General features: G+C 38.0%; 1 protein-coding gene and 2 long non-coding RNA genes across 5 annotated transcripts; 2 read left to right on the top strand and 1 right to left on the bottom strand.

Moving 5' to 3' along the window:
• Window positions 1–1002: 1002 nt before the first annotated feature.
• LOC148911364 (uncharacterized) lies at window positions 1003–14520 on the bottom strand. Of its 2 annotated transcripts, XR_016119768.1 has the most exons (3): window positions 14400–14520; window positions 14151–14261; window positions 1003–1062 (listed from the first exon to the last, which is right to left on the bottom strand). It is a non-coding gene; the product is annotated as an uncharacterized LOC148911364 (long non-coding RNA). The 2 variants fall into 2 exon arrangements; XR_016119767.1 differs by having other exon boundaries at window positions 14151–14520.
• Window positions 11441–13248, top strand: LOC148911365 (uncharacterized). Its single transcript, XM_089029880.1, has 4 exons — window positions 11441–11711; window positions 12068–12222; window positions 12665–12749; window positions 13046–13248. The coding sequence occupies exons 1-4, from the start codon at window positions 11495–11497 to the stop codon at window positions 13246–13248; spliced, it is 660 nt and encodes a 219-aa protein (XP_088886006.1). The 5' UTR covers window positions 11441–11494.
• A 594-nt stretch (window positions 14521–15114) lies between the features above and the next one.
• Window positions 15115–24127, top strand: LOC148911366 (uncharacterized). 2 transcript variants are annotated; one of them, XR_016119737.1, is made up of 4 exons: window positions 15115–15235; window positions 15374–15484; window positions 23282–23391; window positions 23887–24127. It is a non-coding gene; the product is annotated as an uncharacterized LOC148911366 (long non-coding RNA). The 2 variants fall into 2 exon arrangements; XR_016119736.1 differs by having other exon boundaries at window positions 15115–15484.
• The last annotated feature ends 538 nt before the right edge of the window (window positions 24128–24665 follow it).

Here is a 24665-nt window from a genome sequence, read left to right on the forward strand (position 1 = left end):
AACGAATCTACATCACACTATTAAACGTAACTAAAACAGTTGGAACAAGTGTGAGTTAAAAAAAACAGGAAACTTGAGGGGGGCAAAACCGGGATACGCGGCCAGCGACCGGGCCCAAAGAACTTTGCTACGGAGTAGAATAAATCACTTTATTTTCATTTCACATTTCATAAACCATTGCTTTCTTGATTTATGGCATGTCCAAAAGTAGTACATAAATTTAATTAAGTAGGTTTTTTCACACACAGATGTTTGGAATCAACCCATATTAAGGCACTGTAATCTGGGAAAGCCAAAATAAATATAAACTGGAATGTTAAAAGTTATCCACATGCAATGCCATGTTTACAGTTAATATTTTCTTCCTTTTATAGAAATTTAGAAGTTAAGCAAGGAAAAAAACATGTGAGATAATTGGACGATGGTCAAAAGCATGCGTAAGGCATTTCTACTGGTCAGTTATTTCTACGAAGGAACTACTAGGTGAAGTGAAACTTGCAAAGTTTCAAAGCTTTTTTCTGCCATGTGGTTAATAAACACAAGGACCCTTCCAACCAAATTATTAATGCCTGCCATCATGGTCCAGTCATTCAAGAAAAAGTTTTTGAATGACCAGAGGTAATGAAAATATTGCTATTCATTGTTATTCTTTAAAAGTTTCTCAGAAATAATTTAAGTTTATAACCTATTTCAGGTTCAGAGGCATATGAAAAACTAGTTGAGGCATTAAGTAAGACTGCTCTAATTAAAGCGATCAAGAAAACATCATCAAATGGACAGACAAGTTGCCTAGAAGGCTATCATTCTGTAATAAAACCATTTTGCACCAAAAATGCTAGCCTTCTCTTATCTTGGAATGCTTAGCAGGTAGGAAACAACAAATATGTTGTAATACACAATAGTTAGCTTGTAATGGTGTTTTAACAAAAAAACATCCAACAAGTAAAATAATATAGTACATACATGAAACATACTGAGAAATGATACACAAGCCATAAAACATCACATAGTAAATACTTTAATTAACAAGTAGAGCTCATCCTAGTCTTCATCTGTCATGTCCTTAGAAAAAGAAAAGGAAACAATTTAGTTAGTGACAATAATAAGAAAGTAATAACTCATATCATTATCATATCATCATTATTGTATTAACTCAAGCTCTGTTTGCATAACAGAACCATTTTAGCAGCACTTCATTTCAATTATAATTTGAGTAGTGTATTAAGCATGGAATTAGCCCCTTTTCTCGGCCCCCCTTTTCTCGGCCCCCACTGACGTCACCAGTGGCTAGGATCCTAAGGCGGAAGTCGATCTGATTGGTCGATACGATCAGCAGGAAATGACGCGAAAGTTTATTTGCATCGCGCCTGAACGTGACGATTCTGATTGGTGGATACGATAATCAGGAAATGACGTGAAAGTTTATTTGCACTGCGCCTGACCCGTTCGCCGTCCTGATTGGTCTCGAACTGATAGGAAATGACGTCAATGTCATAACATTTTCGTAGATTATCGAAATGGCGGGAGCGAGTGTTAAGAAAATTATCATTTTGATAGCTTCTACGCTAAAAGGCGGGAATAGAACAGTCAAGACATCGTGACTCGGCAAAAGCTATACAAATATTGGGTGTGAGATGTTTGTGCACGTGTTTTGTGTCAAATGTATAGCCTATGAAGAGGGTGGAGTAGCGATTGCCCAACCCAGCATGTCTAGGCAAGTTTTATTGTTTGTAGAATGAAAAAAGTCTATAAAATTAGACGAGCTTGTGGTGAAGGCGTCCACTTTTCATCCGAGCAAGGTCTTCAACTTGAAAATTTCGAAATGGATCAGTTTACCAATCTACAGGATTTCGAGCAATACTATTTAAACAACGAGATCCCAAGTGATCAAATTCCAGCGGTCGTGGATCGAATGATGGCTTTAATGTTTCCAGATGAGGTAGGCATTATTTTTTTTTTGATGTGCTATCTTCTTTGTCGGTTTTTCCATAATATATTTGATTTTACTTCTCAAGCGAATGAGCTCAGTGCAAAAAAAACCCTACATTTGAATAACTTTATAAGTCTAAAGACACATTATTTTTATTTTTACAGAACCGATCTACGACTCAGAGTGGAGGTGGACAGCAAACTGACCAAACCAGCTCCTATCAATGTTCAAAATGCCAGAAAACGTTCACGAATAAAAAGACTTTCAAGCGCCACCAGCGGGAACACGACAAGGAGAAAAGCCACAAGTGTCCACACTGCCTTAAAGGTTTCAAGAGAAATTCAGACCTATCAAAACATCTGAAAACCGTCCACTCGAAGCACAACACGAAAAAAGAATTCAAATGTGGGAAGTGTAATAAGACCTCGGAGAAAAATACCTTCAATGCACACGTAAAAGAACACTCCAATCAAGAAAAGAAGAGAAAGCTGCCAAGCGATGATTCCACAGGTGTGTTGATAAATTTTTGCTGTTTTTAAAACACGCATAATCATTATGTTGCGTTATGTGGGAAGTATAAAAATATTTCAAAGTTGAGCGACTTTTGTAATTATTCACGTTGATAAGCGATTCATTTCTAGTGTGTAAACAATAGCACGAGAAGCTATGCCCAAGTAAAAAGTTAGATAGGAAGACTTAAAGGTGTCTTGTTGCTCCGCAGGAGATGGTTCATTTTATTGTTCAGCTAATAGGATTAGAGTCATAGGAAATAGGAACATGGTAGTCATATGTACAACATCATGTCATCAGTTGATCTGTACAAAATGTTATTGTCAATAAATCTATTGAACAACGAATTTGATATGTGGTTTATGTAAGAGCGCGCAATTCAAAGACTTGTAGTGTCGATGTGGAGCTTGTGGTGAGTATTCGTTTACTCAGCTACTCACTGGCACTCACAAAAGATGTCTTTTCGGCGGGTTGTTTCTCCGTCGTTGGATGAAAAGAAAGCGTATTACTTGCTAAGTACAAACGTATTTGGTCCGATTTCAAAATTTTCGAAATCTGTACTTGCTACAGCATTCCCCGATGAAATCAAGCGGGTTAAGTTGGACAACATCACACTAAAAGATGGCGCTCCATGTAGTCCGAAGTTGTTCGGAAATCGAGCACAAAATGAAGTCGTGGTTTCGACATCCTTCGGAATACTTGGAGGACATCTCAGATCAAGAGACTTGAGCAATCCATTTTTAAAATCGAAAGTGTTCACTGAGTTCATGGACACTATAAATTCCTTCAACTTAGAAGAACGATCAACAAAGCCCTGCACATCAACAATTGATTTAGATAGTCCATTTCCTAATGAAGACCTACTAAAGAACGCCCAAAACCTAGAGCAACGTTTGGTAGATGCGTCGAAAGAAATTACTAGGTTACTAAGAGAGTTAGAGACCTCAAATGCGGCTCTGTTAAAGCTACGCATCAAGTACGAGAAAAGCCCGCCAAAATCCGATACTCTCCCGCCAACAACACCGGCAAGCCTGACTCAACCAGTCAACAAAAAGTTCGTAGTGATCTCCCCGAATGTCGAAGACATAAAAAACAATGAAAACTTACGGCCTCTAAACAAACGCCGATCTATTGCGCAAAGAACGTCGTCTCTGAAACGCGAGATCGACGATGTCTGTGCGAGTCATCGTGAATCTTGGTCCACCATAATCGGCCAGAAGATTTTAAGTGGGGACGAATCCATGATAGGAACGATGGACGAGGTAGTCGATATAGTGACGGAGGCCAAAGGAACAAAAGAAGGTCTGGAATCGATATTTTCAACGGAGAAATGGCTCGACTATTTCAAAGCACTACGTCGTCCTGACTGGGTGCAGTTGTATTTTAAATTATAAGCAAAGCTTCCTGACGACAGTTGGCAGACTTTGCTGAACATCACTCAACTTGGTCGTACTGGGATAAGTCTATAGAGGCCTGTTACAATATTAGCTTACGCAGTTGTAATTAGATACTTAGAGAAGTGATTGTTTGATTAAAGACGCATAACTATTTCCCCACCAACACGAACACGTCTTGAAACATGGTGTCAGAAATAAATTGGAAATAACGCTTCCAAAGTAGCTGAAAAAACCGTCAAGTTCCTACTGCCGAGGCATTGAAGAAGTAATATGTCAAGTAAGGAGGAAGCTTCGACCAGCAGCGGTCCACGAGGACCAATATTCACGTCGCATTTTCCGGTACCAACGCCGATGAATACCAAAGGAGATCAAGTAAACAATTGGGACTTCTTTAAACAACAGTGGGAGGACTACGAAGTCGCAACCGGACTGTACCAGCAAGACCCAAAGATACGACTAGCAACGTTTCGCTCCGTAATGGGGAAGGAATGTCTGCAAATATTCCTTAATCTCAAGTTAAGTGACGAAGAAAAGAACGACGTAAACACATGCTTAAACGCGCTAGAAGCCTACTTCAAACCAAAGCGCAACGTGGTGTACGAACGATATCTGTTCAACAGCTGTACTCAAGGCCCAGAAGAAACCGTAGATGGCTACGTAAATCGCCTTAGAAAATGCGCTTCATCATGTCAGTTTGGTCCGTTAAAGGAAGAGCTTATCAGGGATCGACTCGTTCTTGGTATACGAGAACACGCAACAAAACTACGTCTTTTAAAAGAGGACAGTCTAGATCTCAACAAAGCCCTCAACATTTGCCGCTCAAGTGAATTAGCTAGCAGTCAGTTAAAAGCCATGAGTCTAGTGGATAAGACAAATAACGAAGAAATCAATGAAATACGAGAACGGAAGCCTAAATCTCCAAGCAAGCCAAGTGACAAGTACAACAACAGACGTTCCCACAGAACGCCAAGCGAGGACAGTAAACGAACTACAAGTCGACGAACGAGCAGTTACAAGTGCTACCGCTGTGGTGGTTCTCAGAAACACAAGTTAGAAGACTGCCCCGCCTATGGCCGTGAATGCAAAACGTGCAAGAAACAAAACCATTTCGCGTCTGTGTGTAAATCGAGGTCAAGCAATGTCAAAGCGATGACAGCTGAATCAGGAGAATCAGAAGAAGGAGAATACTCATCCGACGAATTCACGTTGAAGATTGAAGAAGTTGGTTCGGTGAAAACGAAGGGCAAGCAGCTTTTTGCAAAGCTTGAGTTTATGAACACCAATTCCAGTTATAAAACGGATTTGGACTGCCAACTAGACACAGGAGCGACCTGTAACGTAATCAGCCACAAGGATGTAGCAATCATCAACCAAGACGGTAATCCGACACTCAAGCAAAGCAATGTCAAACTACGATTGTTTGATGGATCAGTCATGGAAACATTAGGTGAAGTGACACTTAAGGTCAACGAAAAACATTGCTTCAAATTTCAGGTTGTCAACGGAAACCACAAACCAATTTTATCAGCCGAGACATGCCAACAATTAGATCTAATCAAGTTAAACATCGATCATCAAGTCCACGCGGTTCAAGAAACCGGAACTCTGCCCCTAACTAAAGAAAGTATCTTAAAAGATTTTCGAGACGTCTTCGAAGGATTGGGAAACATTGGTAACGCTACAATCGCAGTTGACCCAGATGTCACGCCAGTTCAACACGCGCCTAGAAGAATCGCAGTTACGCTTCGCCAGGAAGTCAAAACAAAGTTAGCTGAACTCGAGAAAAGGAAAATCATCGTCAAAGAGACAGAACCCACCGAATGGATCAGCAGCATGGTCGTTGTAGCCAAACCTGGAAAGATACGAATCTGTTTGGATCCCAAAGATCTAAACAAAGCGATCAAACGACCCAAATACCAAATGCCTACGATGGACGAGATGCTACCCAGACTCGGCAAGGCCAAAGTCTTCACAACGTTAGACGCAAAGGATGGGTTCTACCAAATCGGTTTGGACGAAGCTAGCAGTAAGCTTACAACCTTTTGGACCCCATTTGGCCGTTACAGATATCTACGCATGCCTTTTGGCGTCAGCTCAGCCCCAGAGGAATTCGAAAGCACCCTACACGAGCGACTGGGAGACCTAGAAGGCGTGGAAGTGCTCCGCGACGATATGTTAGTGGTCGGTTACGGTGACACATTAGCAGAAGCCAACAAAAACCATGACGAAAATCTGCTACGTCTGCTCAAGAGAGCAAGACAGATCAACTTAAAGCTGAACAGCAAGAAGCTCATCATGCGGAGAAAAGAAGTGAAGTTCATGGGACACATCTTGTCATCCACCGGACTCAAGCCAGATCCAGATAAGGTCAAAGCAGTGACCGAAATGCCAAAGCCTACCAACAAGCAAGAGACACTCAGCCTACTAGGCTTTGTAAATTATCTCTCCAAGTTTCTCCCTCGACTATCAGAAGTCGCACTGCCTCTTCGTGAACTAATCACAAAGAATGCAAGATTTGTGTGGTCACGCCAGCACGACAAAGCCTTCTCAGAAGTTAAACAACTCGTGATTGCGCATCCAGTACTCAAGTACTATGACATGAGCGAAGAAGTCACTATCCAATGTGATGCTAGTGAGAAAGGCCTCGGAGCAAACTTGCTTCAAAACGGCCAACCAGTAGCGTTTGCATCCCGAACTCTCACACCAGTTGAGCAACGCTACGCACAAATCGAAAAAGAATGTCTTGCAATCCAATCATCTTCGCTTGTGCAAAGTTCAGCCAGTACATCACACGGAGAGAGCTGATAACAGTAGAATCAGACCACAAACCTTTGCAAGCGATCTTCAAGAAATCCTTGTTAGCAGCACCCAGCAGGCTACAGAGGATGATATTACGCCTACAGCGATACAACCTGAACGTAACTTACAAGCCAGGACAACAAATGTACGTGGCAGATCACCTCTCACGAGCCTTCCTCGCAGACCAAGGAGAACCTGGAGACGAGTTCCAAGTGTTTGCGCTAGAACTAGAAGGAATCAACCCCCTCGACAATGTAAAGGTCACAAGTGAAAGGTTAGCGCAACTACAAAAAGCCACAGAGCAAGACCCTACAATGCAGTCACTTAAGAATACTATACTAATAGGATGGCCTGACGTACGTGACAAAGTACCAGTAGCTATCAGAGACTACTGGCATTTCCGAGAGGAACTGACACTCCACAACGGCATCTTATTCAAGAATCAACGCATCATCATACCTCGAGCCCTCAGATCTGAAGTAGTCGCGAGGTTACACTCAAGTCATCAAGGAATCGAGGCGTGTGCAAGGAAAGCACGAGATTGCGTTTACTGGCCAGCAATGAACCACGACATCGAAAATGCAGTAAAGGCTTGTCATGTGTGCTCAGAATATCAACCAAGTAACCCCAGCATGCCAATGCAGTCGCACGAAATACCCGACAGACCTTGGAGCAGACTAGGCACAGATCTTTTCACGCTGCAGAACAGAGACTATATAGTCTTGGTAAATTACTACTCAGACTACATAGAAATAAGTCCTCTGAAAGATACAACCTCAGCATCCATTACCAAGTTTCTGAAGGAACAGTTCAGTCGACATGGGATACCCGATGTGCTGGTATCCGACAACGGGCCTCAATACGTCAGCAACGAGTTTGCTGAATTTGCAAGAGACTGGGAGTTCAAGCATGTCACCTCATCGCCATACCACCCAAAGTCAAATGGAAAGGCGGAATCAGCAGTGAAAGTAGCCAAGAGCCTGCTCAAGAAAGCCATGCAAGACCGTAAAGATCCGTGGTTAGCCTTGCTAGATTATCGGAATACCCCCACTCAAGGAATGCAGAGCAGCCCAGTACAGCGCTTGATGTCTAGGAGAACAAAGACACTAGTCCCCATAGCAACTAACCTTCTGTATCCCAAAGTAGCGGAAGGTGTGACAACCAAAATCCACCTTAAGCGCCAGAAAGCCAAAAGTCACTACGACAGACATGTAAAGATCCTACCAGACCTAGAAATAGGCCAAGAGGTAAGAGTAGCGCCAAACCAGAGAGGCAAGCCCTGGGAAGTAGGGAACTGTAAAGAGAAACTCTCAGACAGGTCATACCTAGTTGAGTCGAACGGAGAGTTACTTCGCCGAAACAGACAGCTTTTAAAGCCCGTCGACGAAGCACCGAAAGAACCAGCTAGTGACACACAAGCATCACCAGAGGCAGACAGTGCAAGGACACCTCAAGTTCTACCTGCGTCAGAACCCGCGGTCAATCCACCTGTACTGCGAAGAAGTCAGAGAGTGGTTAAGAAACCTGATCGGTTTACTTGACTACCGAACATTTATAGGACATTGATTTTGTTACAGTTGAACTTTAATATCCATATAATCATTTCGTAGTTTAGTCAGCCATTTTGTTTGGTCATTTATTTTTTTAAATCTTTAAAATCTTTCTATATCATCCCAGCCATGTATTTCAAACATTATAAAAGGGGAGATGTTACAATATTAGCTTACGCAGTTGTAATTAGATACTTAGAGAAGTGATTGTTTGATTAAAGACGCATAACTATTTCCCCACCAACACGAACACGTCTTGAAACAAGGCCGATCTTTGTTTACGTATTTTCCTCATTAGCATAAAAAATAATTTAAAGCTACAAGCAAACCGAGAAATCGAAAGAGAATGTCTTATTAATTTTGTAACTACTGAAAATTTTAGAGTAATATGTTCAATATTTTGGGAGTAAAATATTTTTGAAAGCGGTATGATTTACAAAGAAATGTATGGTTGTGTGGCAAGTGTTGCCCGTATTTTCGTTTTCAATGCTCCTTTTTTTCCTTGCACCAACCTTTTTCTGTATTTATTTATATGCCCAACTCACGTACACCATTAACTCCTCTAAGTTATGCAAGTCCCTAACTCAAATTCATAAATGCTTAAAAAACATTCTACTTTTAATTCTTCAAAAAAAAAAAAAAAAAAAAAAAGAATCAAGGACTAGGATCATGAATATTTATACTCTCATATCACTGATTAATATTAATACAATTTATTTGATAATTCATTTCTAGAATTCAAAAGATACTCCAGTTATTTTGACAAAAAGTCAAATAAAGGCAGTCAGAAGTTTGATCTTCAGTGTAATCAAAGATACAATGGGAATCAAGAGAAATGAGGAAACTGAAAAACAAGCTTATGAGGTTGACTTGAAATCAACGATTATATTGGGCCATAAGAGAGCAGCGCCTTTTAAAGCAAGACAGTGATGATATGGAGTTCAATATAAAGATTGATGGAAGATCTCTAGGAGGTAATACAATATGCTTATATGACAATTAATTATACATTATTAGTTTAAAAACATGAGTCTGATTCAATTCTGGCTCGATCAGGTCATATGTGAACTGAGTTTATTCGATGTGTTGTTCTAAATCTTGTGTTATGAGGGTTTTTCTTAAGGTCCCCCTGTTTTCTTCCCTCCATCAAAATGGTGAGTCGAATGTAGAGTGTATGTAATTAACAGGAGTGTAGTGAGAAGTGAGTGTGGACTGGGCAAAAGCCTTAGTAAGGAGGGGACTGGTTTCCTGTTGGCATCCTCCATCCTGGGCTTTGATCAAAAAGAAAAAGAAAAGATTAAACGTGCAGGTGTGTTATCATTCCCTCACTGGACAAAATTGGAGCCAGCCCAATCTCAACATTTATAGAATTTTCTCTCTAAACTACCTATGATTAATAAAGAATAACTGAATCAACAGGTAGAGATCAAGTTTTGATTGGACTAGTGCCCATAAATGAACATTCAAAAGTTCAAAGCTGCAAATCAGTTTATCCTCTAGTAATTGCGAATTGTGGTGAGACAAGGTTTGTATGAAACAATTGTTAATAAACTACTATAATAAAAAGAAATTCAGATTCAGTATCAGTTAAAAAACAAATACTTTCATTTTACTGAATTATCAGTGTAACACTTTTATTAACCTTCAATAAATATTTTATGTCATTGTTCGTTGAAGATCACCAAATTGTTTTTATTAATGCAAATTTACATACTGCTCTGACATAATTATAACTTAAATGCATTGTGTGTAAGAACTCCTCCTGATGTCATGATGTCCTAGGTTTTAATTTTTCTTTTTTATTCTTTCTTTATTGAGCAGAGCTGAGATAAGAAAATTGTTGAGACAGATAAATGCTCAGAAAAGAGCTCTTAAAACAAGTGGAATAAATGTTGATGGTAAAGTCTACAATTTAAAATTTACAGGTAAAAGCATCATATTTAACACCAATAAAATAATTATCATATTATTCATATTTACAGACAAAACTTTGGTTTTCATTGTATTTTTTCAATTCTAACAAATGTAAATAATATAAACAATAGTGGATATTATTAATCTATACTACATACCTATCCATTTTTATGATAGCTTTACCTCACTACAACTTTTAGAATTTTCTGCAAATTTTAATCCTTGAACAAGAAGATGATCAAATTGAATTGGCTCTGTACTATATTAGCTAATGACAAAATGAAAGAAATAATTGATGTGTGAAGCATGAATTCTTCATTGGCAAGATCAGTCAGAAAGTATAATTATAAACTTAATCATACAAAATTAGGTCTACCTCTTAATTCACATACAGTAAATTTACTTTTTAGTCACAGCTGATTACAAAGCCCTTTGTCTTCTCATGGTAAGGAAGGGAAGCACAGAAGATGACAGCTTCAAATTGGCTGGAAAAGGATTGGATACTGAGTTTTGTATATATTGTATGGCTGTCAGGGTGAGTTAATATTGTAATTTATAATAAAGAATGTACAATGTAAAACCAATTAGTAAATTATAACCACTCTGAAATGAGTAGAGTAAATGCAAATCAGAAATGATTTGATATAGCATGATTAAAATTTAAATTTTTGCAAATACACATAGCTATACCACCTCTAAAGTACTCTACATATATTCATGAATCAATTAAATTACAGACATTTTTCAGTTGTGTATCAAAAAATGTGCTTCTAGTTATTTGAAATATATTGAATGTAATTAAATAAATACACGTAACTAAACATGTGATCACTGTTAACAGGGTTGTGGATGTCCTATTTCTGATGATGGTGATGCATGTGTTGGATGTTTGAAGGACTGCTTCAACAGAAGCAAAGGAAATGTTGGGAGGTACTTAAAAAGTATATCATTTAAAACTGTACATAGCAATTAATTTTTTATATGTATATTGTTTGGATATCTCAGAGTTATGCCTGAATCAGACCATGATATCAATGAAATGATACAGTCAAATCATGACTGTTTCAAATGTACAGATTTTGAAGGTCAAGTACAGATTTAAATGGTATCCTGTTTTCAATATTTTAGAATTGATGACAAATATGCAACAGTACAATACTGCTTTATTCAGATTAAATGTGAACATGCAAAACTTTGGTAACGGTAATTAGTCATTGAAAGGCACACAAAATGTTCGCAATGTTAATTACTACTTTCATCAAAGAAAAATTCACACTTCAGTAAACTGCCTCTCTGGTTTTTCATAGATTTGTGCGATTTTTTATTTATTTTTTAGCTGGACAGGTTTGAGGGATGACCTGGAATTCATATTGGATGAAGAACTCAGTAATGTTATGTTATGTGCTCTCCATTGTGAGATGCGCAATACTGAGCAGCTCCTAGGATCTGTGGGTCTTTTTGCTCATAGATGCAATGCATTAGACGATCTGAATAATGCTTTGTCGCAGTACGGACCAGAGAGCTTTAAAGAGAAGCGACTGACTGTGAAATTGAGAAAAGGTCAGGAAACAGCAGTGGAAAAAAGCAACATCAAAGTTGCAACCTTCTCAGGTAATATGAAATAAATAGCTGAAAAGCCCACCTCAATGTTTTAGCATTTGCCTGCAGTTGATGATCGTTCCTAATTGTTGTTTTTTTTGTTTTTTGTCATACATGTGTAATAAGTTACATCATCTTTTTCACAATCTGAAGTCAATGCTATTGTTGTCGCAATGACCATGACAGTATATTACTATAGTAGAGTGGTTGTAAATGAGTATGCGTAAATCTATTCCTTTTAACTACTTCATGACTTGTGAATTAAGACAACAACATTGCTTATTTGTTAACATTAACATTAACAATAATTATGAAGTAATAGAATCAACTAGTAGCATAAAATAATTTCCTACATTTCTACATTTTAGGTCCTACAGAGAGATTAATCTTGAAAAACCTGGAAGTAATAATGGAAATTGGTTTGCCGAATGAAAAGATCACTTCATACTATGATAAGACCCCTAATGCTGCAAAGCAAGTTCTTCTCGATGGATACAGCTTTTGCGAATATTTGATAGAAGAGGTACAGTACTTTACACAAACCAACAAGTTAAAATATACATTCAATTTGTAAATGATTGTTTGTTGTTATTGAGCAAAACACACCAAAAATTATATCCAATACTAGAAAAAAGTATTTTCATCTTTAACTGTGACTAAATCAAAAATTAAATAAAACCATTTTATTTACAGCTCAGCACATTTAGCTTTAAAGCTCACAAGAATTACAACATTACTGCCTACGAGACAAACTTAAGTTGGCTATTTACATAACATTTGAGAAATTATATTTGACCAAGCCGAAAGCCAGAAGTCAAATATAATCTCAGATAGTAGCCATGAGCGACTACTATAGGTTTACACCCTGACTATGCCATGCATGCATATGTGCATATTTTCTTTAGAGTATAGGTGACAGACCACTGATCTCTCCTTCTCCTCTATTTTTTGGTAATTACTTTTAGGTATTTAAAAAACAACTAAGCAATGACACATTTGTGAGAGACTACGGCACTCACCAAGAAAGTATAAAAACTGTAAATCTACCAAGTAAGTCTGAACTAAAATGTTTGCAATTCAGCTGGGGAGAGATAAATCTGCTGAGTGTTACCCTAGCTCACTTGTGTAGAGTGCAAACAATATAGCCGTGAAACTTTAGTAATACTAAATAGCACAATTTCATGCAATTTCCATTGTTTTCTATTGTATAATTAGCAATTTTCATCCTGAAATCAAGAAACAAAACATTGAATAAAACTCACTCAAATTGACACACTAATCCCCTTCCACTCTGCAGTCTACATTTTTTGTAATAAATGATATAATATGAAATTAATTGTATTCAGGACTTCGGAAACACTTGGAAAAGAGAATTGAATATTGGCAAGAGCAACAAGCTGAAATTGAAAAGAAATACCTCCAGGCTTTCCCAGATGAAAAAAAAAGACAAGGAAAAAACAAGAAAAAAGATGGAGATCAACACCTGGCATCAATCTATGCATCAGAGGTCCAAAAGAACTTCTACATGATGGTTGGTTTCCTTTTTTAGAATATAAGTGTGTTGTCTACAGTGAGTGGCATGTGACACGTTCAATATTTGTTTTTCTAATGTTCTACCTGTAGTGAAGTAACATAAGACAATTGCCGTGTTGTAAGGCTTTAATCAGCATAAACCTCATGCTTACACGAGTTAAGAGTAGGTCTCTGTAAGACTCAAGCAAAGTGGGAAATGAAATTTTTTGACCACCCTTGAAATTTGGTGTGTGAGTAGGCCTTTATATGGGATTCACAAAAACAACAACAATTTGGTCACCAAATGTATTGTTGCCATGGAAACGGCAAGTGTTTTATGAGACCTTAATTTCCAATTTTTGGAATAAATTAAACCCACTCGAAGGTAAAATTCAATGCTGTGTTTCTCATACATGTTTAACTTAATTTCCTCAAAACTTTCGTCAATTATAAAGTATCTTTTCTAGTTTAGAAAAATACCAATTATTGTTAGTTTGTTATTTTGTACATGAAATATTCGTGCCTTCAAGTAACCGATGTATCAACTGTTTTAGCAACAAGATAAAATGGTCAAAATGTTTTTTGTACGTTCTCCAAAAGTATTGCATTTCTAATATAGAGGCTTGGTGGGAAGTTTTCTGAAACATTGAAGTTACCAAATCGTGCAAAATCTCTGCGGGTACAATCATCTTTAGTCCTTGGATAGTCAAATTATAAGGCCTAAAATTCAAAATGTCCTAAATTCAACCATATCAAAGCTTCGAAAATTAGCACCAAAAAGATGCCAATAAGCTAAACAAGCATTAGAGGTTGAAGGGTAATACCTAAATAACAAAATTCTAGCAAAAAAATAATGTTCAAGTCTGCAAACACGGTAAAAAAAATTTTTTTTCAAAGTAAACAATGGGTTATTTGCAATTTTCGTCATTTTCAACCTACCTTTATCGTTTCATCGTGACTTTTGTGGCGCTCAACTTTCCACATTTTCACAAGGAAATGTTTCTTGGAGACTCAATAAGCATTTAGAGAACTAACCTTGGTCGTAAAGAGCTAAAATCCAAACAATAATTAAGTGGTTCTATAAAGGATTACAACAGAATACACAAGTCATCGAATTCTCGTTCGAAGCAATACAGCATTTATAGTTTCTTCGAGCTTCAAAATTCCTGTATTTCGTGACAGAATTACCTGTAAGCTGTTATTTAACATGAATGCTGAACTTTTGAAGGCTACAAAGTAAAAAAATATGCTTATTTTGAGAATATTTGAAAGAAAGAATTCTTGATCTAAAGTTGTTGTTCTCATTTTCAACCGCTGACCGGAAGTTACATTATTAACATTATTACTCTGCCGCGCAGGTAAGTATAATTACAGGTATTTCATGTTCACAGGTGTCTGTGACGTCATACACTCAACACCAAACATCGCTCCATACATTTCTTTGTAAATAATTTCATGTTTTACTCTTTTTCTATTGAACACAAAGGTCCGCTGAAAACTTAACTTTCGAACTTGTGGATAGACTGAGTATAAAACTAGCGGAAATTTTGATTACAAAATACAAAGAAATGTATGGAGCAATGTTTAGTGTTGAGTGTATGACGTCACAGACCCCTATAAAAATTGGTAAAATATAATACTTCCCACCCAAATATCAGAAAAAAACTTTAACCAGTGATTATTAGACCTGTAATGGTTATTCCAGTAAAGGTTTCAGCAGAATTAAAATTTGGATGATTTTCGTGCTGGTCCCCCTTTAATTATTGTAGAAAAGAATAAGGTCGATAAATGGCATAACACAAATTATAGTCATTTACAAATGGCTGAACATGAAATACCTGTAATTATACTTACCTGCGCGGCAGAGTAATAATGTTAATAATGTAACTTCCGGTCAGCGGTTGAAAATGAGAACAACAACTTTAGATCAAGAATTCTTTCTTTCAAATATTCTCAAAATAAGCATATTTTTTTACTTTGTAGCCTTCAAAAGTTCAGCATTCATGTTAAATAACAGCTTACAGGTAATTCTGTCACGAAATACAGGAATTTTGAAGCTCGAAGAAACTATAAATGCTGTATTGCTTCGAACGAGAATTCGATGACTTGTGTATTCTGTTGTAATCCTTTATAGAACCACTTAATTATTGTTTGGATTTTAGCTCTTTACGACCAAGGTTAGTTCTCTAAATGCTTATTGAGTCTCCAAGAAACATTTCCTTGTGAAAATGTGGAAAGTTGAGCGCCACAAAAGTCACGATGAAACGATAAAGGTAGGTTGAAAATGACGAAAATTGCAAATAACCCATTGTTTACTTTGAAAAAAAATTTTTTTTACCGTGTTTGCAGACTTGAACATTATTTTTTTGCTAGAATTTTGTTATTTAGGTATTACCCTTCAACCTCTAATGCTTGTTTAGCTTATTGGCATCTTTTTGGTGCTAATTTTCGAAGCTTTGATATGGTTGAATTTAGGACATTTTGAATTTTAGGCCTTATAATTTGACTATCCAAGGACTAAAGATGATTGTACCCGCAGAGATTTTGCACGATTTGGTAACTTCAATGTTTCAGAAAACTTCCCACCAAGCCTCTATATTAGAAATGCAATACTTTTGGAGAACGTACAAAAAACATTTTGACCATTTTATCTTGTTGCTAAAACAGTTGATACATCGGTTACTTGAAGGCACGAATATTTCATGTACAAAATAACAAACTAACAATAATTGGTATTTTTCTAAACTAGAAAAGATACTTTATAATTGACGAAAGTTTTAAGGAAATTAAGTTTAACATGTATGAGAAACACAGCATTGAATTTTACCTTCGAGTGGGTTTAATTTATTCCAAAAATTGGAAATTAAGAGCGACTGTCCAGAAATATCGAGCACGGGGCGGCCACAGTCAAAAAATAAAAGTCCTTCATTTTTGGTCTGTAGACACTATTAGATGAGTTTATGAACGTACTGGGGTCGGTTTTTCGATCTACGTAAAAAATCCGGATTTTTTTGAAAAAAACGATTTCACCCCGTGTCGGTCTAAAAATTGCTCAAGAAACGGCTGCGAATTACGCTTTCAAAAACATTCTCGCTCCAAGTGAAAACCCAAGTTACAATCAAATTTGCAACTGAATTCAAGAAAAGGGGTGTTGAACAATTGTTCCAGGTGATTTTAGACGTTTTAAACTAAACTTTAGATAGAAAAAATTGCATTCTTCCAGCACAGTTATTCACAGTCTCGATTTTACCTCACATTTATAAAAGCGATTTTTTGCATGTGGCCATTCTCCAATGTTTACAAAACTCAAGCTGTACAATGTTCAAATGATAGAATAACACGAACTACAAAAATTAGTTTGGGTTTTTTCACAGGCCTTATGAAAACGTTATGCGAAGTTGGAAAAATTTGCCATGTAAATATGCAAATTAGCAGTTTGTTTACATCTCCACACCACAGATCACGGCCGCGAAAAAAGTCATCTAAAATAGTTTTAACAGCTTATTAATCCACACATTAGCCTATCTAAGGACTATCTAAGCATGATTGGCCTCTGTTATTATTTTTAACGATTATTTGTTGAAGTTAAGCCTACACTTTCGGTGTTGAAGACACTCAGCTTGCTTGCCTCGGTGGCATTCCATCGGTGCGTAGTAAACTTAGTAATCATAAATGACTGTTAACATGCTCTATAAACGTTACTATTCCTCACTAGTGGTATCCAGCTTATCACATAGTATTTTCACATACTGAGTATGCTTGAAAGTTTGCATTACTTTGTAAATAAGCAGGGATCAAACCTGTCAAAGCGGATTATGTGAGCTGATGGCGTGACAAACGACAGTTTGCGCGGAGCCGGACGTGACGTCGTTTGGTACAGTACGCTTTTTATTGCCTGAACATCTTGTGATTTTGCATAAACTAAAGAGAATCACTCGTTATCAAGACTCTCTATGAGCTTTCAATGATATTGTTCTTTACGACAAAAAGACCCCGATTTGAATAAGGCTGCGTTCATATTGTATGGCAGAAGGGGCGGGGGCAGATGAAATCTTTAAATGACAAAACAATTCTTAAGACCACCCAAAAGTCCCCCATTTCTCTGAAAAAAGGTTTTCAACCTACCTACCCCCCCCCCTTTTTATTGGTAAAACATTTTCCGATCCCCCCTAAATTTCATCTGCCCCCCCCCCCCCCCCTTCACCACCGCTCTCTGCCATACATTATGAACGCATCCTAATGTTCAGACATCAAAGAACTAGTTTATATAACAAGTTAACTGGAATCATCGAACCACATCCCACATCGATTTGCAATCAAGTAGCTTGCGTCCCTCGTGTTGTTCGACTTAACAAAGTCAATTCTTCCATTCGTAAGATAACTTCACTCCCCAAGACTATTTCTATATGTGTAAGGGACTGGTCATAAAGTATGGGGGGTTGGGGGGGTTGGGGGGCAAAATCAGGGGTTGGGTCACATAATTTTGAACTCCTTAAAAGGGGTGGGCTGTTGATAAAATTTGACAACTAAAATGGGTGGGCCTGCAATTTTGCTTCTAAATCATCAGGATTTTCAGCATCATTTTATGTGGGCCACGATAAAGAACACTGATTCTATTCTGATTTTGCCCACCCCTACCCCCCCTATATTTTATGACCAGTCCCTAATCAATGATGTAGTAGCGTCAAGCTTGCACAATTTCATGACTGAGCACTGCGCAAGTAGTCATGGCGTCGTATAGACCGTATATATTAGTCAATGTAATGCTAGCAATCCACCAACCTTCCTGAACCAACAGTAAGAAAAACACCAGTCTCTTTTAACACAGTTTTCGATCCACTTTTGCTCAAACCCCACTCTGCTTTTGGATTCCTTTTGACATCGGCTTTGTGCTGAGAAAGAGTTACGGGTACAGAACATTTCACTGATGTCCGTTTCCAGCTGACGCCCAAACGCACGGTGATTCCGACAGATTGCAAGGTTGTCTATGTTTCTAGAGGGCTCAAAAATACATAGTCTTGCGAGAATTAATTCGACCTCGGTTTCAACTTCAACTATACTAAAACATCGTTTGTCCTCAGCGATATCCCGTTTACATCTTGTCAAAGGAACGTTAGTGACAGATCTACTTCTTTCTTTTGGGTCAAACCCACAATGACCACCAATGATAGCTTGAAAGGAACATGATTCACGAGCCTCCATAATTGATGCTCACCATAATTAACAAATTTCTATACTGACTATAAACACTTTGTTAAAAGCTGCTTTTATTTTTGTCTACCTGGAAATGTACAACAAATTTTTGGAATTTGATTGAAACTATCAAATTCCTGGACATTTCGGCCACACACGCGTCATGTTCAGATCACAGTTCTATCAAATCGCACTATCGACATAAAATGTTATATATATATATACTTTAAAATGTATTTTCTTTTTTCTCATAGTCTTATATCAGATTTACGCTTCCACGAAACCAGGCGAGTTTATCATACATTCGATCTATTGTACAGCCATGAAGCTAGTGGGGTAGGGGAGTGGGAATTGTATATCAGGCTACAACTGCACTCATTATACATGTAACCAATTTTAAACATGACTTCGATCAAGCAAGAAAACATATGACAGCTAAAAAAAACAAATCTTGATAATGAGTGATTCTCTTTAGTCTACACAAAATCACAAGATGTTCAGGCAATAAAAAGCGTACTGTACCAAACGACGTCACGTCCGGCTCCGCGCAAACTGTCGTTTGTCACGCCATCAGCTCACATAATCCGCTTTGACAGGTTTGATCCCTGCTTATTTACAAAGTAATGCAAACTTTCAAGCATACTCAGTATGTGAAAATACTATGTGATAAGCTGGATACCACTAGTGAGGAATAGTAACGTTTATAGAGCATGTTAACAGTCATTTATGATTACTAAGTTTACTACGCACCGATGGAATGCCACCGAGGCAAGCAAGCTGAGTGTCTTCAACACCGAAAGTGTAGGCTTAACTTCAACAAATAATCGTTAAAAATAATAACAGAGGCCAATCATGCTTAGATAGTCCTTAGATAGGCTAATGTGTGGATTAATAAGCTGTTAAAACTATTTTAGATGACTTTTTTCGCGGCCGTGATCTGTGGTGTGGAGATGTAAACAAACTGCTAATTTGCATATTTACATGGCAAATTTTTCCAACTTCGCATAACGTTTTCATAAGGCCTGTGAAAAAACCCAAACTAATTTTTGTAGTTCGTGTTATTCTATCATTTGAACATTGTACAGCTTGAGTTTTGTAAAAATTGGAGAATGGCCACATGCAAAAAATCGCTTTTATAAATGTGAGGTAAAATCGAGACTGTGAATAACTGTGCTGGAAGAATGCAATTTTTTCTATCTAAAGTTTAGTTTAAAACGTCTAAAATCACCTGGAACAATTGTTCAACACCCCTTTTCTTGAATTCAGTTGCAAATTTGATTGTAACTTGGGTTTTCACTTGGAGCGAGAATGTTTTTGAAAGCGTAATACGCAGCCGTTTCTTGAGCAATTTTTAGACCGACACGGGGTGAAATCGTTTTTTTCAAAAAAATCCGGATTTTTTACGTAAATCGAAAAACCGACCCCAGTACGTTCATAAACTCATCAAACAGTGTCTACAGACCAAAAATGAAGGACTTTTATTTTTTTGATTGTGGCCACAAATTTTCGATTTTGCTCGATATTTCTGGACAGTCGCTCTTAAGGTCTTATAAAACACTTGCCGTTTCCATGGCAACAATACATTTGGTGACCAAATTGTTGTTGTTTTTGTGAATCCCATATAAAGGCCTACTCACACACCAAATTTCAAGGGTGGTCAAAAAATTTCATTTTCCACTTTGCTTGAGTCTTACAGAGACCTACTCATAAGAGTAATTTTGCAGGTTCAGTTGTGGTGTAAAAACACAGTGTGAACATACACTTAAGTCATTCAAGTTAGTCACCAGAAAAGCTATAAAGCTGAGAGCGACAAGGATTATGGGTAGATACATTTTACATGTTTTAACCGCTTGATAACTGTTGATGGACTTGAGATCTTCTACCAGTTGCAGTCTCACCTCCTCTGAGCATCCTCAACTGCTGAAGTTTGTGTCAAAAGCTTTAATTGTTGGATATAAAACATTTCCCATGATTCTCAGCGATCACAGCTTTCTAGGTTTTTGGTGACTAACTTTATTGAAATAAGTATATATAATAAATTGCATAAGTTCAGTATTAGTTGTTTGGCCTATTACTTTGATTACCGGTGGTAGTAGCACGGGAAGCAGCAGATCAGCAGCAGCCGCACTGCGCGTCTATAAATACTTTATTAGGAAAATTTTAGAGAGGGGGTTAGCACGTGCCAACTACATCTGCTGGCCGGCATATCCTGGCCCCACACGCATCTGACGGCCACTTGACCATAACTCGGGAACGAAGCAAGCTATGGTAACGAAACTTGGTAGCATTGGTGAGACTTGTGTTGTCAATCATCAGGCCACGTGGCATGGCGTAACGTCACATATCACGTGACTTGCAAACAAGACCTTTTCGCCGATTTTTGCGAAGTCAAGTCAAGTCAAATCAAGTCAAGTTTATTTCACACACAAAATTACAATACAAAAATATAGGAATAATTAAATAGAGTTGAACAGTTATGAAAAACACTCATTACAATGAATGCTATGGTGACGAAACTTGGTACGATTGGTGAGACTTGTGATGTCAGTCATCTGACCACGTGATAAGGCGTGACGTCACATACCACGCGACTCACGAACAAAACATCGCAGATTTTCGCCAATAGTCATTAATTTAAAAAAAAAAATTTTAATTAGAAAAAAATCTAAAAAAAAAAATTATTAAAAAAAAGTTAAAAAAAAATTTTGATGAAATGAAAACATGCAATTGTTGGTTGTTAACCCACGTGATATGTCACGTCACATCATATCAGGTGGTCAGATCACACATGACAAGGCTAGCCAATATAACAAGTTTCGTTACCATAGCATTTATTGTAATGACTATTGGCAAAAATCGGCAATGTTTTGTTCGTAAGTCACGCAGGTATGTCACGTCACGCCATGTCACGTGGTCAGATGACTGACAACACAAGTCTCACCCATCGTACCAAGTTTCGTTACCATAGCATTTATTGGAATAACAATTAGCAAAAATCGGCGATGTTTGATTCGTAAGTCACGTGGTATGTGACGTCACGCCATGTCACGTGGTAAGATGACTGACAACACAAGTCTCACCCATCGTACCAAGTTTCGTTACCATAGCCGTATTGTAATAACAATTAGCGAAAATCGGCGATGTTTTGTTCGTAAGTCACGTGGTATGTATCATCACGCCATGTCACGTGGTCAGATGACTGACAACACAAGTCTCACCCATCGTACCAAGTTTCGTTACCATAGCATTCATTGTAATGACTAGTAGCAAAAATCGGCGATGTTTTGTTTTGGGGATCGTGTGCATTTCATTGCATTGCATTTGCACACATGTGCTCGTTTGCAATCTGATCCCTGTTGACACGAGCGTCGTTGAAACAAATTGCAACCTTGCTTGTCGTTGGCGAACCAACGTTCAAATTTCCAGCTGTTATCCTGGCTCGTGCCTTCTTTCTTCGTAGTTTTATTTTCTTCCAGCGTCGATTTCGGACGAAAGGAGCAATCACTTACTCGATGATTTTCCGACTGGCATGTAAAACTCTCCTTCCGGACGCTCGAGGAATCCAAAATAGTTGCATATAGTGTAGAGTAGACCATATCTAAACGCCCTGGTGAGGCAACGTTGGCGAGACGTTTCCTAAATTGTGTATCGTATTCATAAACGGCAGCCCAGCGAAATTTTCGATTTGCCTTGTGAATGATGGTGCAGTAGCGCGCCAGCTCGTATGTATATGATCATGAGTTGACCCTCGTAGATTGTCCACGCTTCCAACCACTGGTCAAAAGCTTCGATCGTGGTAATCCGTTTACCGTTGTCGTCAATAGGTCCTGGCTGTGGCTGTAGCAATGTGTACAGATCGACATAGGTATTGGTCGTTGTTGAATAATTACCTTGCGATGTTGCGGGGGCACAACCGCATTTCGTCTTGCTCGAGTTTGAGCGCTCCCACCTGGTCCAATAGAGTGCGGATGGCCATCAATATCTGAGTGTTTGGATTGGTATGGAGAGGGACATATCGTCGTCCGTCTCGATTTGTGGGCCCTTGCAACGTTTACCAGGCGTCCCGAACGAATGAAATGCTTTGGCTGTTTTACAGCCCGGACACAGACTTTCTCTACCTCTCTTTGACATTATTTTCTTCTTTTACGAATATACTAGATTAAATGAAGTTTTAAAGTGATGTGAGAGCAAAAAGGCACGACCGAGCGTTATGAGAGCAAAAGCACGACCGAGCGTGGTGAGACACAAGCGGAGTGACACCGAATACTCTTGTACCCTTCCATTCCACATTAAACTATATTAACAATTAACTAATATCACTAAACTTCCAGTAAATGACATTTCTTCTTGTATTTGCCTTGCCCGCGATTTTCTTTTCAGCTACACGTCAATAATTAGGACGCGCAAAGATGCATGGGATTGATTTTTTTCCAAAAAAGTGATTCGCGATTTGATTGGCTGATCATTTTTCCTCAGATCACCTGGGTTGTATATCCACAAGTTCAACACAGGTTGCCTTTGATTCATTATAAAAAGTTCTCTAGTACAAAGTAACTCAAAAATGGAAGATAATACTCCTTGCAATATTGTTTTTTCAATCCTTGAATTTCACATTTTATTTCTCATTGCGAACCCTGTGTTTACTGCCACGGTTTTTGATATTCTGTAAACTCTGACATTTCAATGTCATTTTGTGAATTTGTGTCTTCACTCCCACCGGTCAAGAATATGAAAGGTACTGCCTGATTATCTTTGGTTGATTGCAGCAAAAAATCTAACTTCAGCGTTCAACTTGCAACTACCATTCAAGTTTGCAGGGTATAGAAAGCTGCAGTAAAATGCTTTTAAAAATGACTGTCAATTTGTTTGAATTGCAGCTGATTGGTTAATGGTTTCCTATGGTGGAGGAGAAAACTACAATAGCCATTGTCAAAATGCACCAAGAAAACGTGATCTTCTAAATATCCGTGATCCAAATGAGAGTAGAGTAAGCAAAAATAAGAACTATTAAATTATGTTACTTTATAGTTATGGGATTAAGCTCATATTGTTACAGCCATTCTCAATCACACACGCAGCTCTAGCGATTGTTTCTGTTGCGACGAAGAAGCTTTTGGTGGACGTCAATCAAGGCGTTGCCATGACATTCTATAGGCACATGCCCTTATAGCTTTGTATTTTCCGACAATGTTATGGAAACACCTTGTGATTGACGTCCACCAAAACCTTCTTCGTCGAGACAGAAAAAATCGCTAGAGGGTGCGTGTGATTGAGAATGGCTGTAAGGTGGCTGCTTAAAAAATTTTTGAAAAAGTTTTTGGATTCTAATTTTCTAAATCTAAATCCCCCTCCCCCCCCAAAAAAACCCAAAAAAACAAGACCGCCGGCAACACAGGCTAAGTTAGCATTGTTTTATCATGAACAAGCACTTAGGACCATGCTGTATTTTTTAAACTTTTCTTGTTTCTTTTTTACTACAAAGGGCACACTAAAAGTGATTGAGGAACACAGGACAAACGATACTTATCGTTCGACAGATCCATGTTATTGCCTGTTTGAACTTAACCACAAAGCGGCTTGTACTGCAGGACCCCCAAAAACAATCAGTCCAGGCTCCATCCTTCTTATTATGTCTCAGTACTTGCTAAGGGGCCTTTCATTTATTAGAGCATGGGGGTCATTCAAAATCATAGGGGTGGTTACGTTATTTTGAGACGTTGCGAGGGGAGTTTTTGACAGGGTGATAAAAAGGGGGGGGTTATTACATTAGAGACCTTTAGATCCGATGACGAGTAAGAAAACGAGTATGAGTGTGAGTATGAGTTTCTAACTTTTCAAGATTGGCACTGTCATTTCGTATTCGTGGTCGTGTATGTAGATTGAAACTTTAAATTGTAAAAAATCGGAAATTGACTACGACTTAGTGTTAACCACGTGTACAGGACCAATTTTATAATACTTGATCTCGTACTCGTCGTCAGATCTAAAGGTCGCTATTGTTGCTTCTACCACGCCGTGGTTGGGTTATGTCTGTAAAGCTTTCTAATATATATATTTAGGCACTGCCTAAAAGCGGAGCTCCCGATACGGAAGTCACAGGGAGATCAATTTGAATGAATCTGAAAGGTAAAAATAAGATCGGGGAAGAAATCTTCAATTATTTTTTATTCGAAATGATGATAATTTCTCCCATAACAAAAACCATGCAGTGAAATCGAATCAAAATGCACTACATCGTTTTTTGTTTTTTTGTTTTTTTTT

This window comes from Actinia tenebrosa, unplaced genomic scaffold, assembly GCF_029948245.1.
Source record: "Actinia tenebrosa isolate PJP-AT-01 unplaced genomic scaffold, QUT_ActTen_1.0 PGA_scaffold14__42_contigs__length_11649687, whole genome shotgun sequence".
Lineage (NCBI taxonomy): Eukaryota > Metazoa > Cnidaria > Anthozoa > Actiniaria > Actiniidae > Actinia > Actinia tenebrosa.

Bases quoted from the DNA above. Each gene is read 5' to 3' on its own strand.
- LOC148911365 (XM_089029880.1), top strand. From the start codon at position 11,495: ATGTTATGTGCTCTCCATTGTGAGATGCGCAATACTGAGCAGCTCCTA. The intron at 11,712-12,067 runs GTAATATGAAAT...TCTACATTTTAG, and splicing joins CAAAGTTGCAACCTTCTCAG to GTCCTACAGAGAGATTAATC. The intron at 12,223-12,664 runs GTACAGTACTTT...AATTACTTTTAG, and splicing joins GCGAATATTTGATAGAAGAG to GTATTTAAAAAACAACTAAG.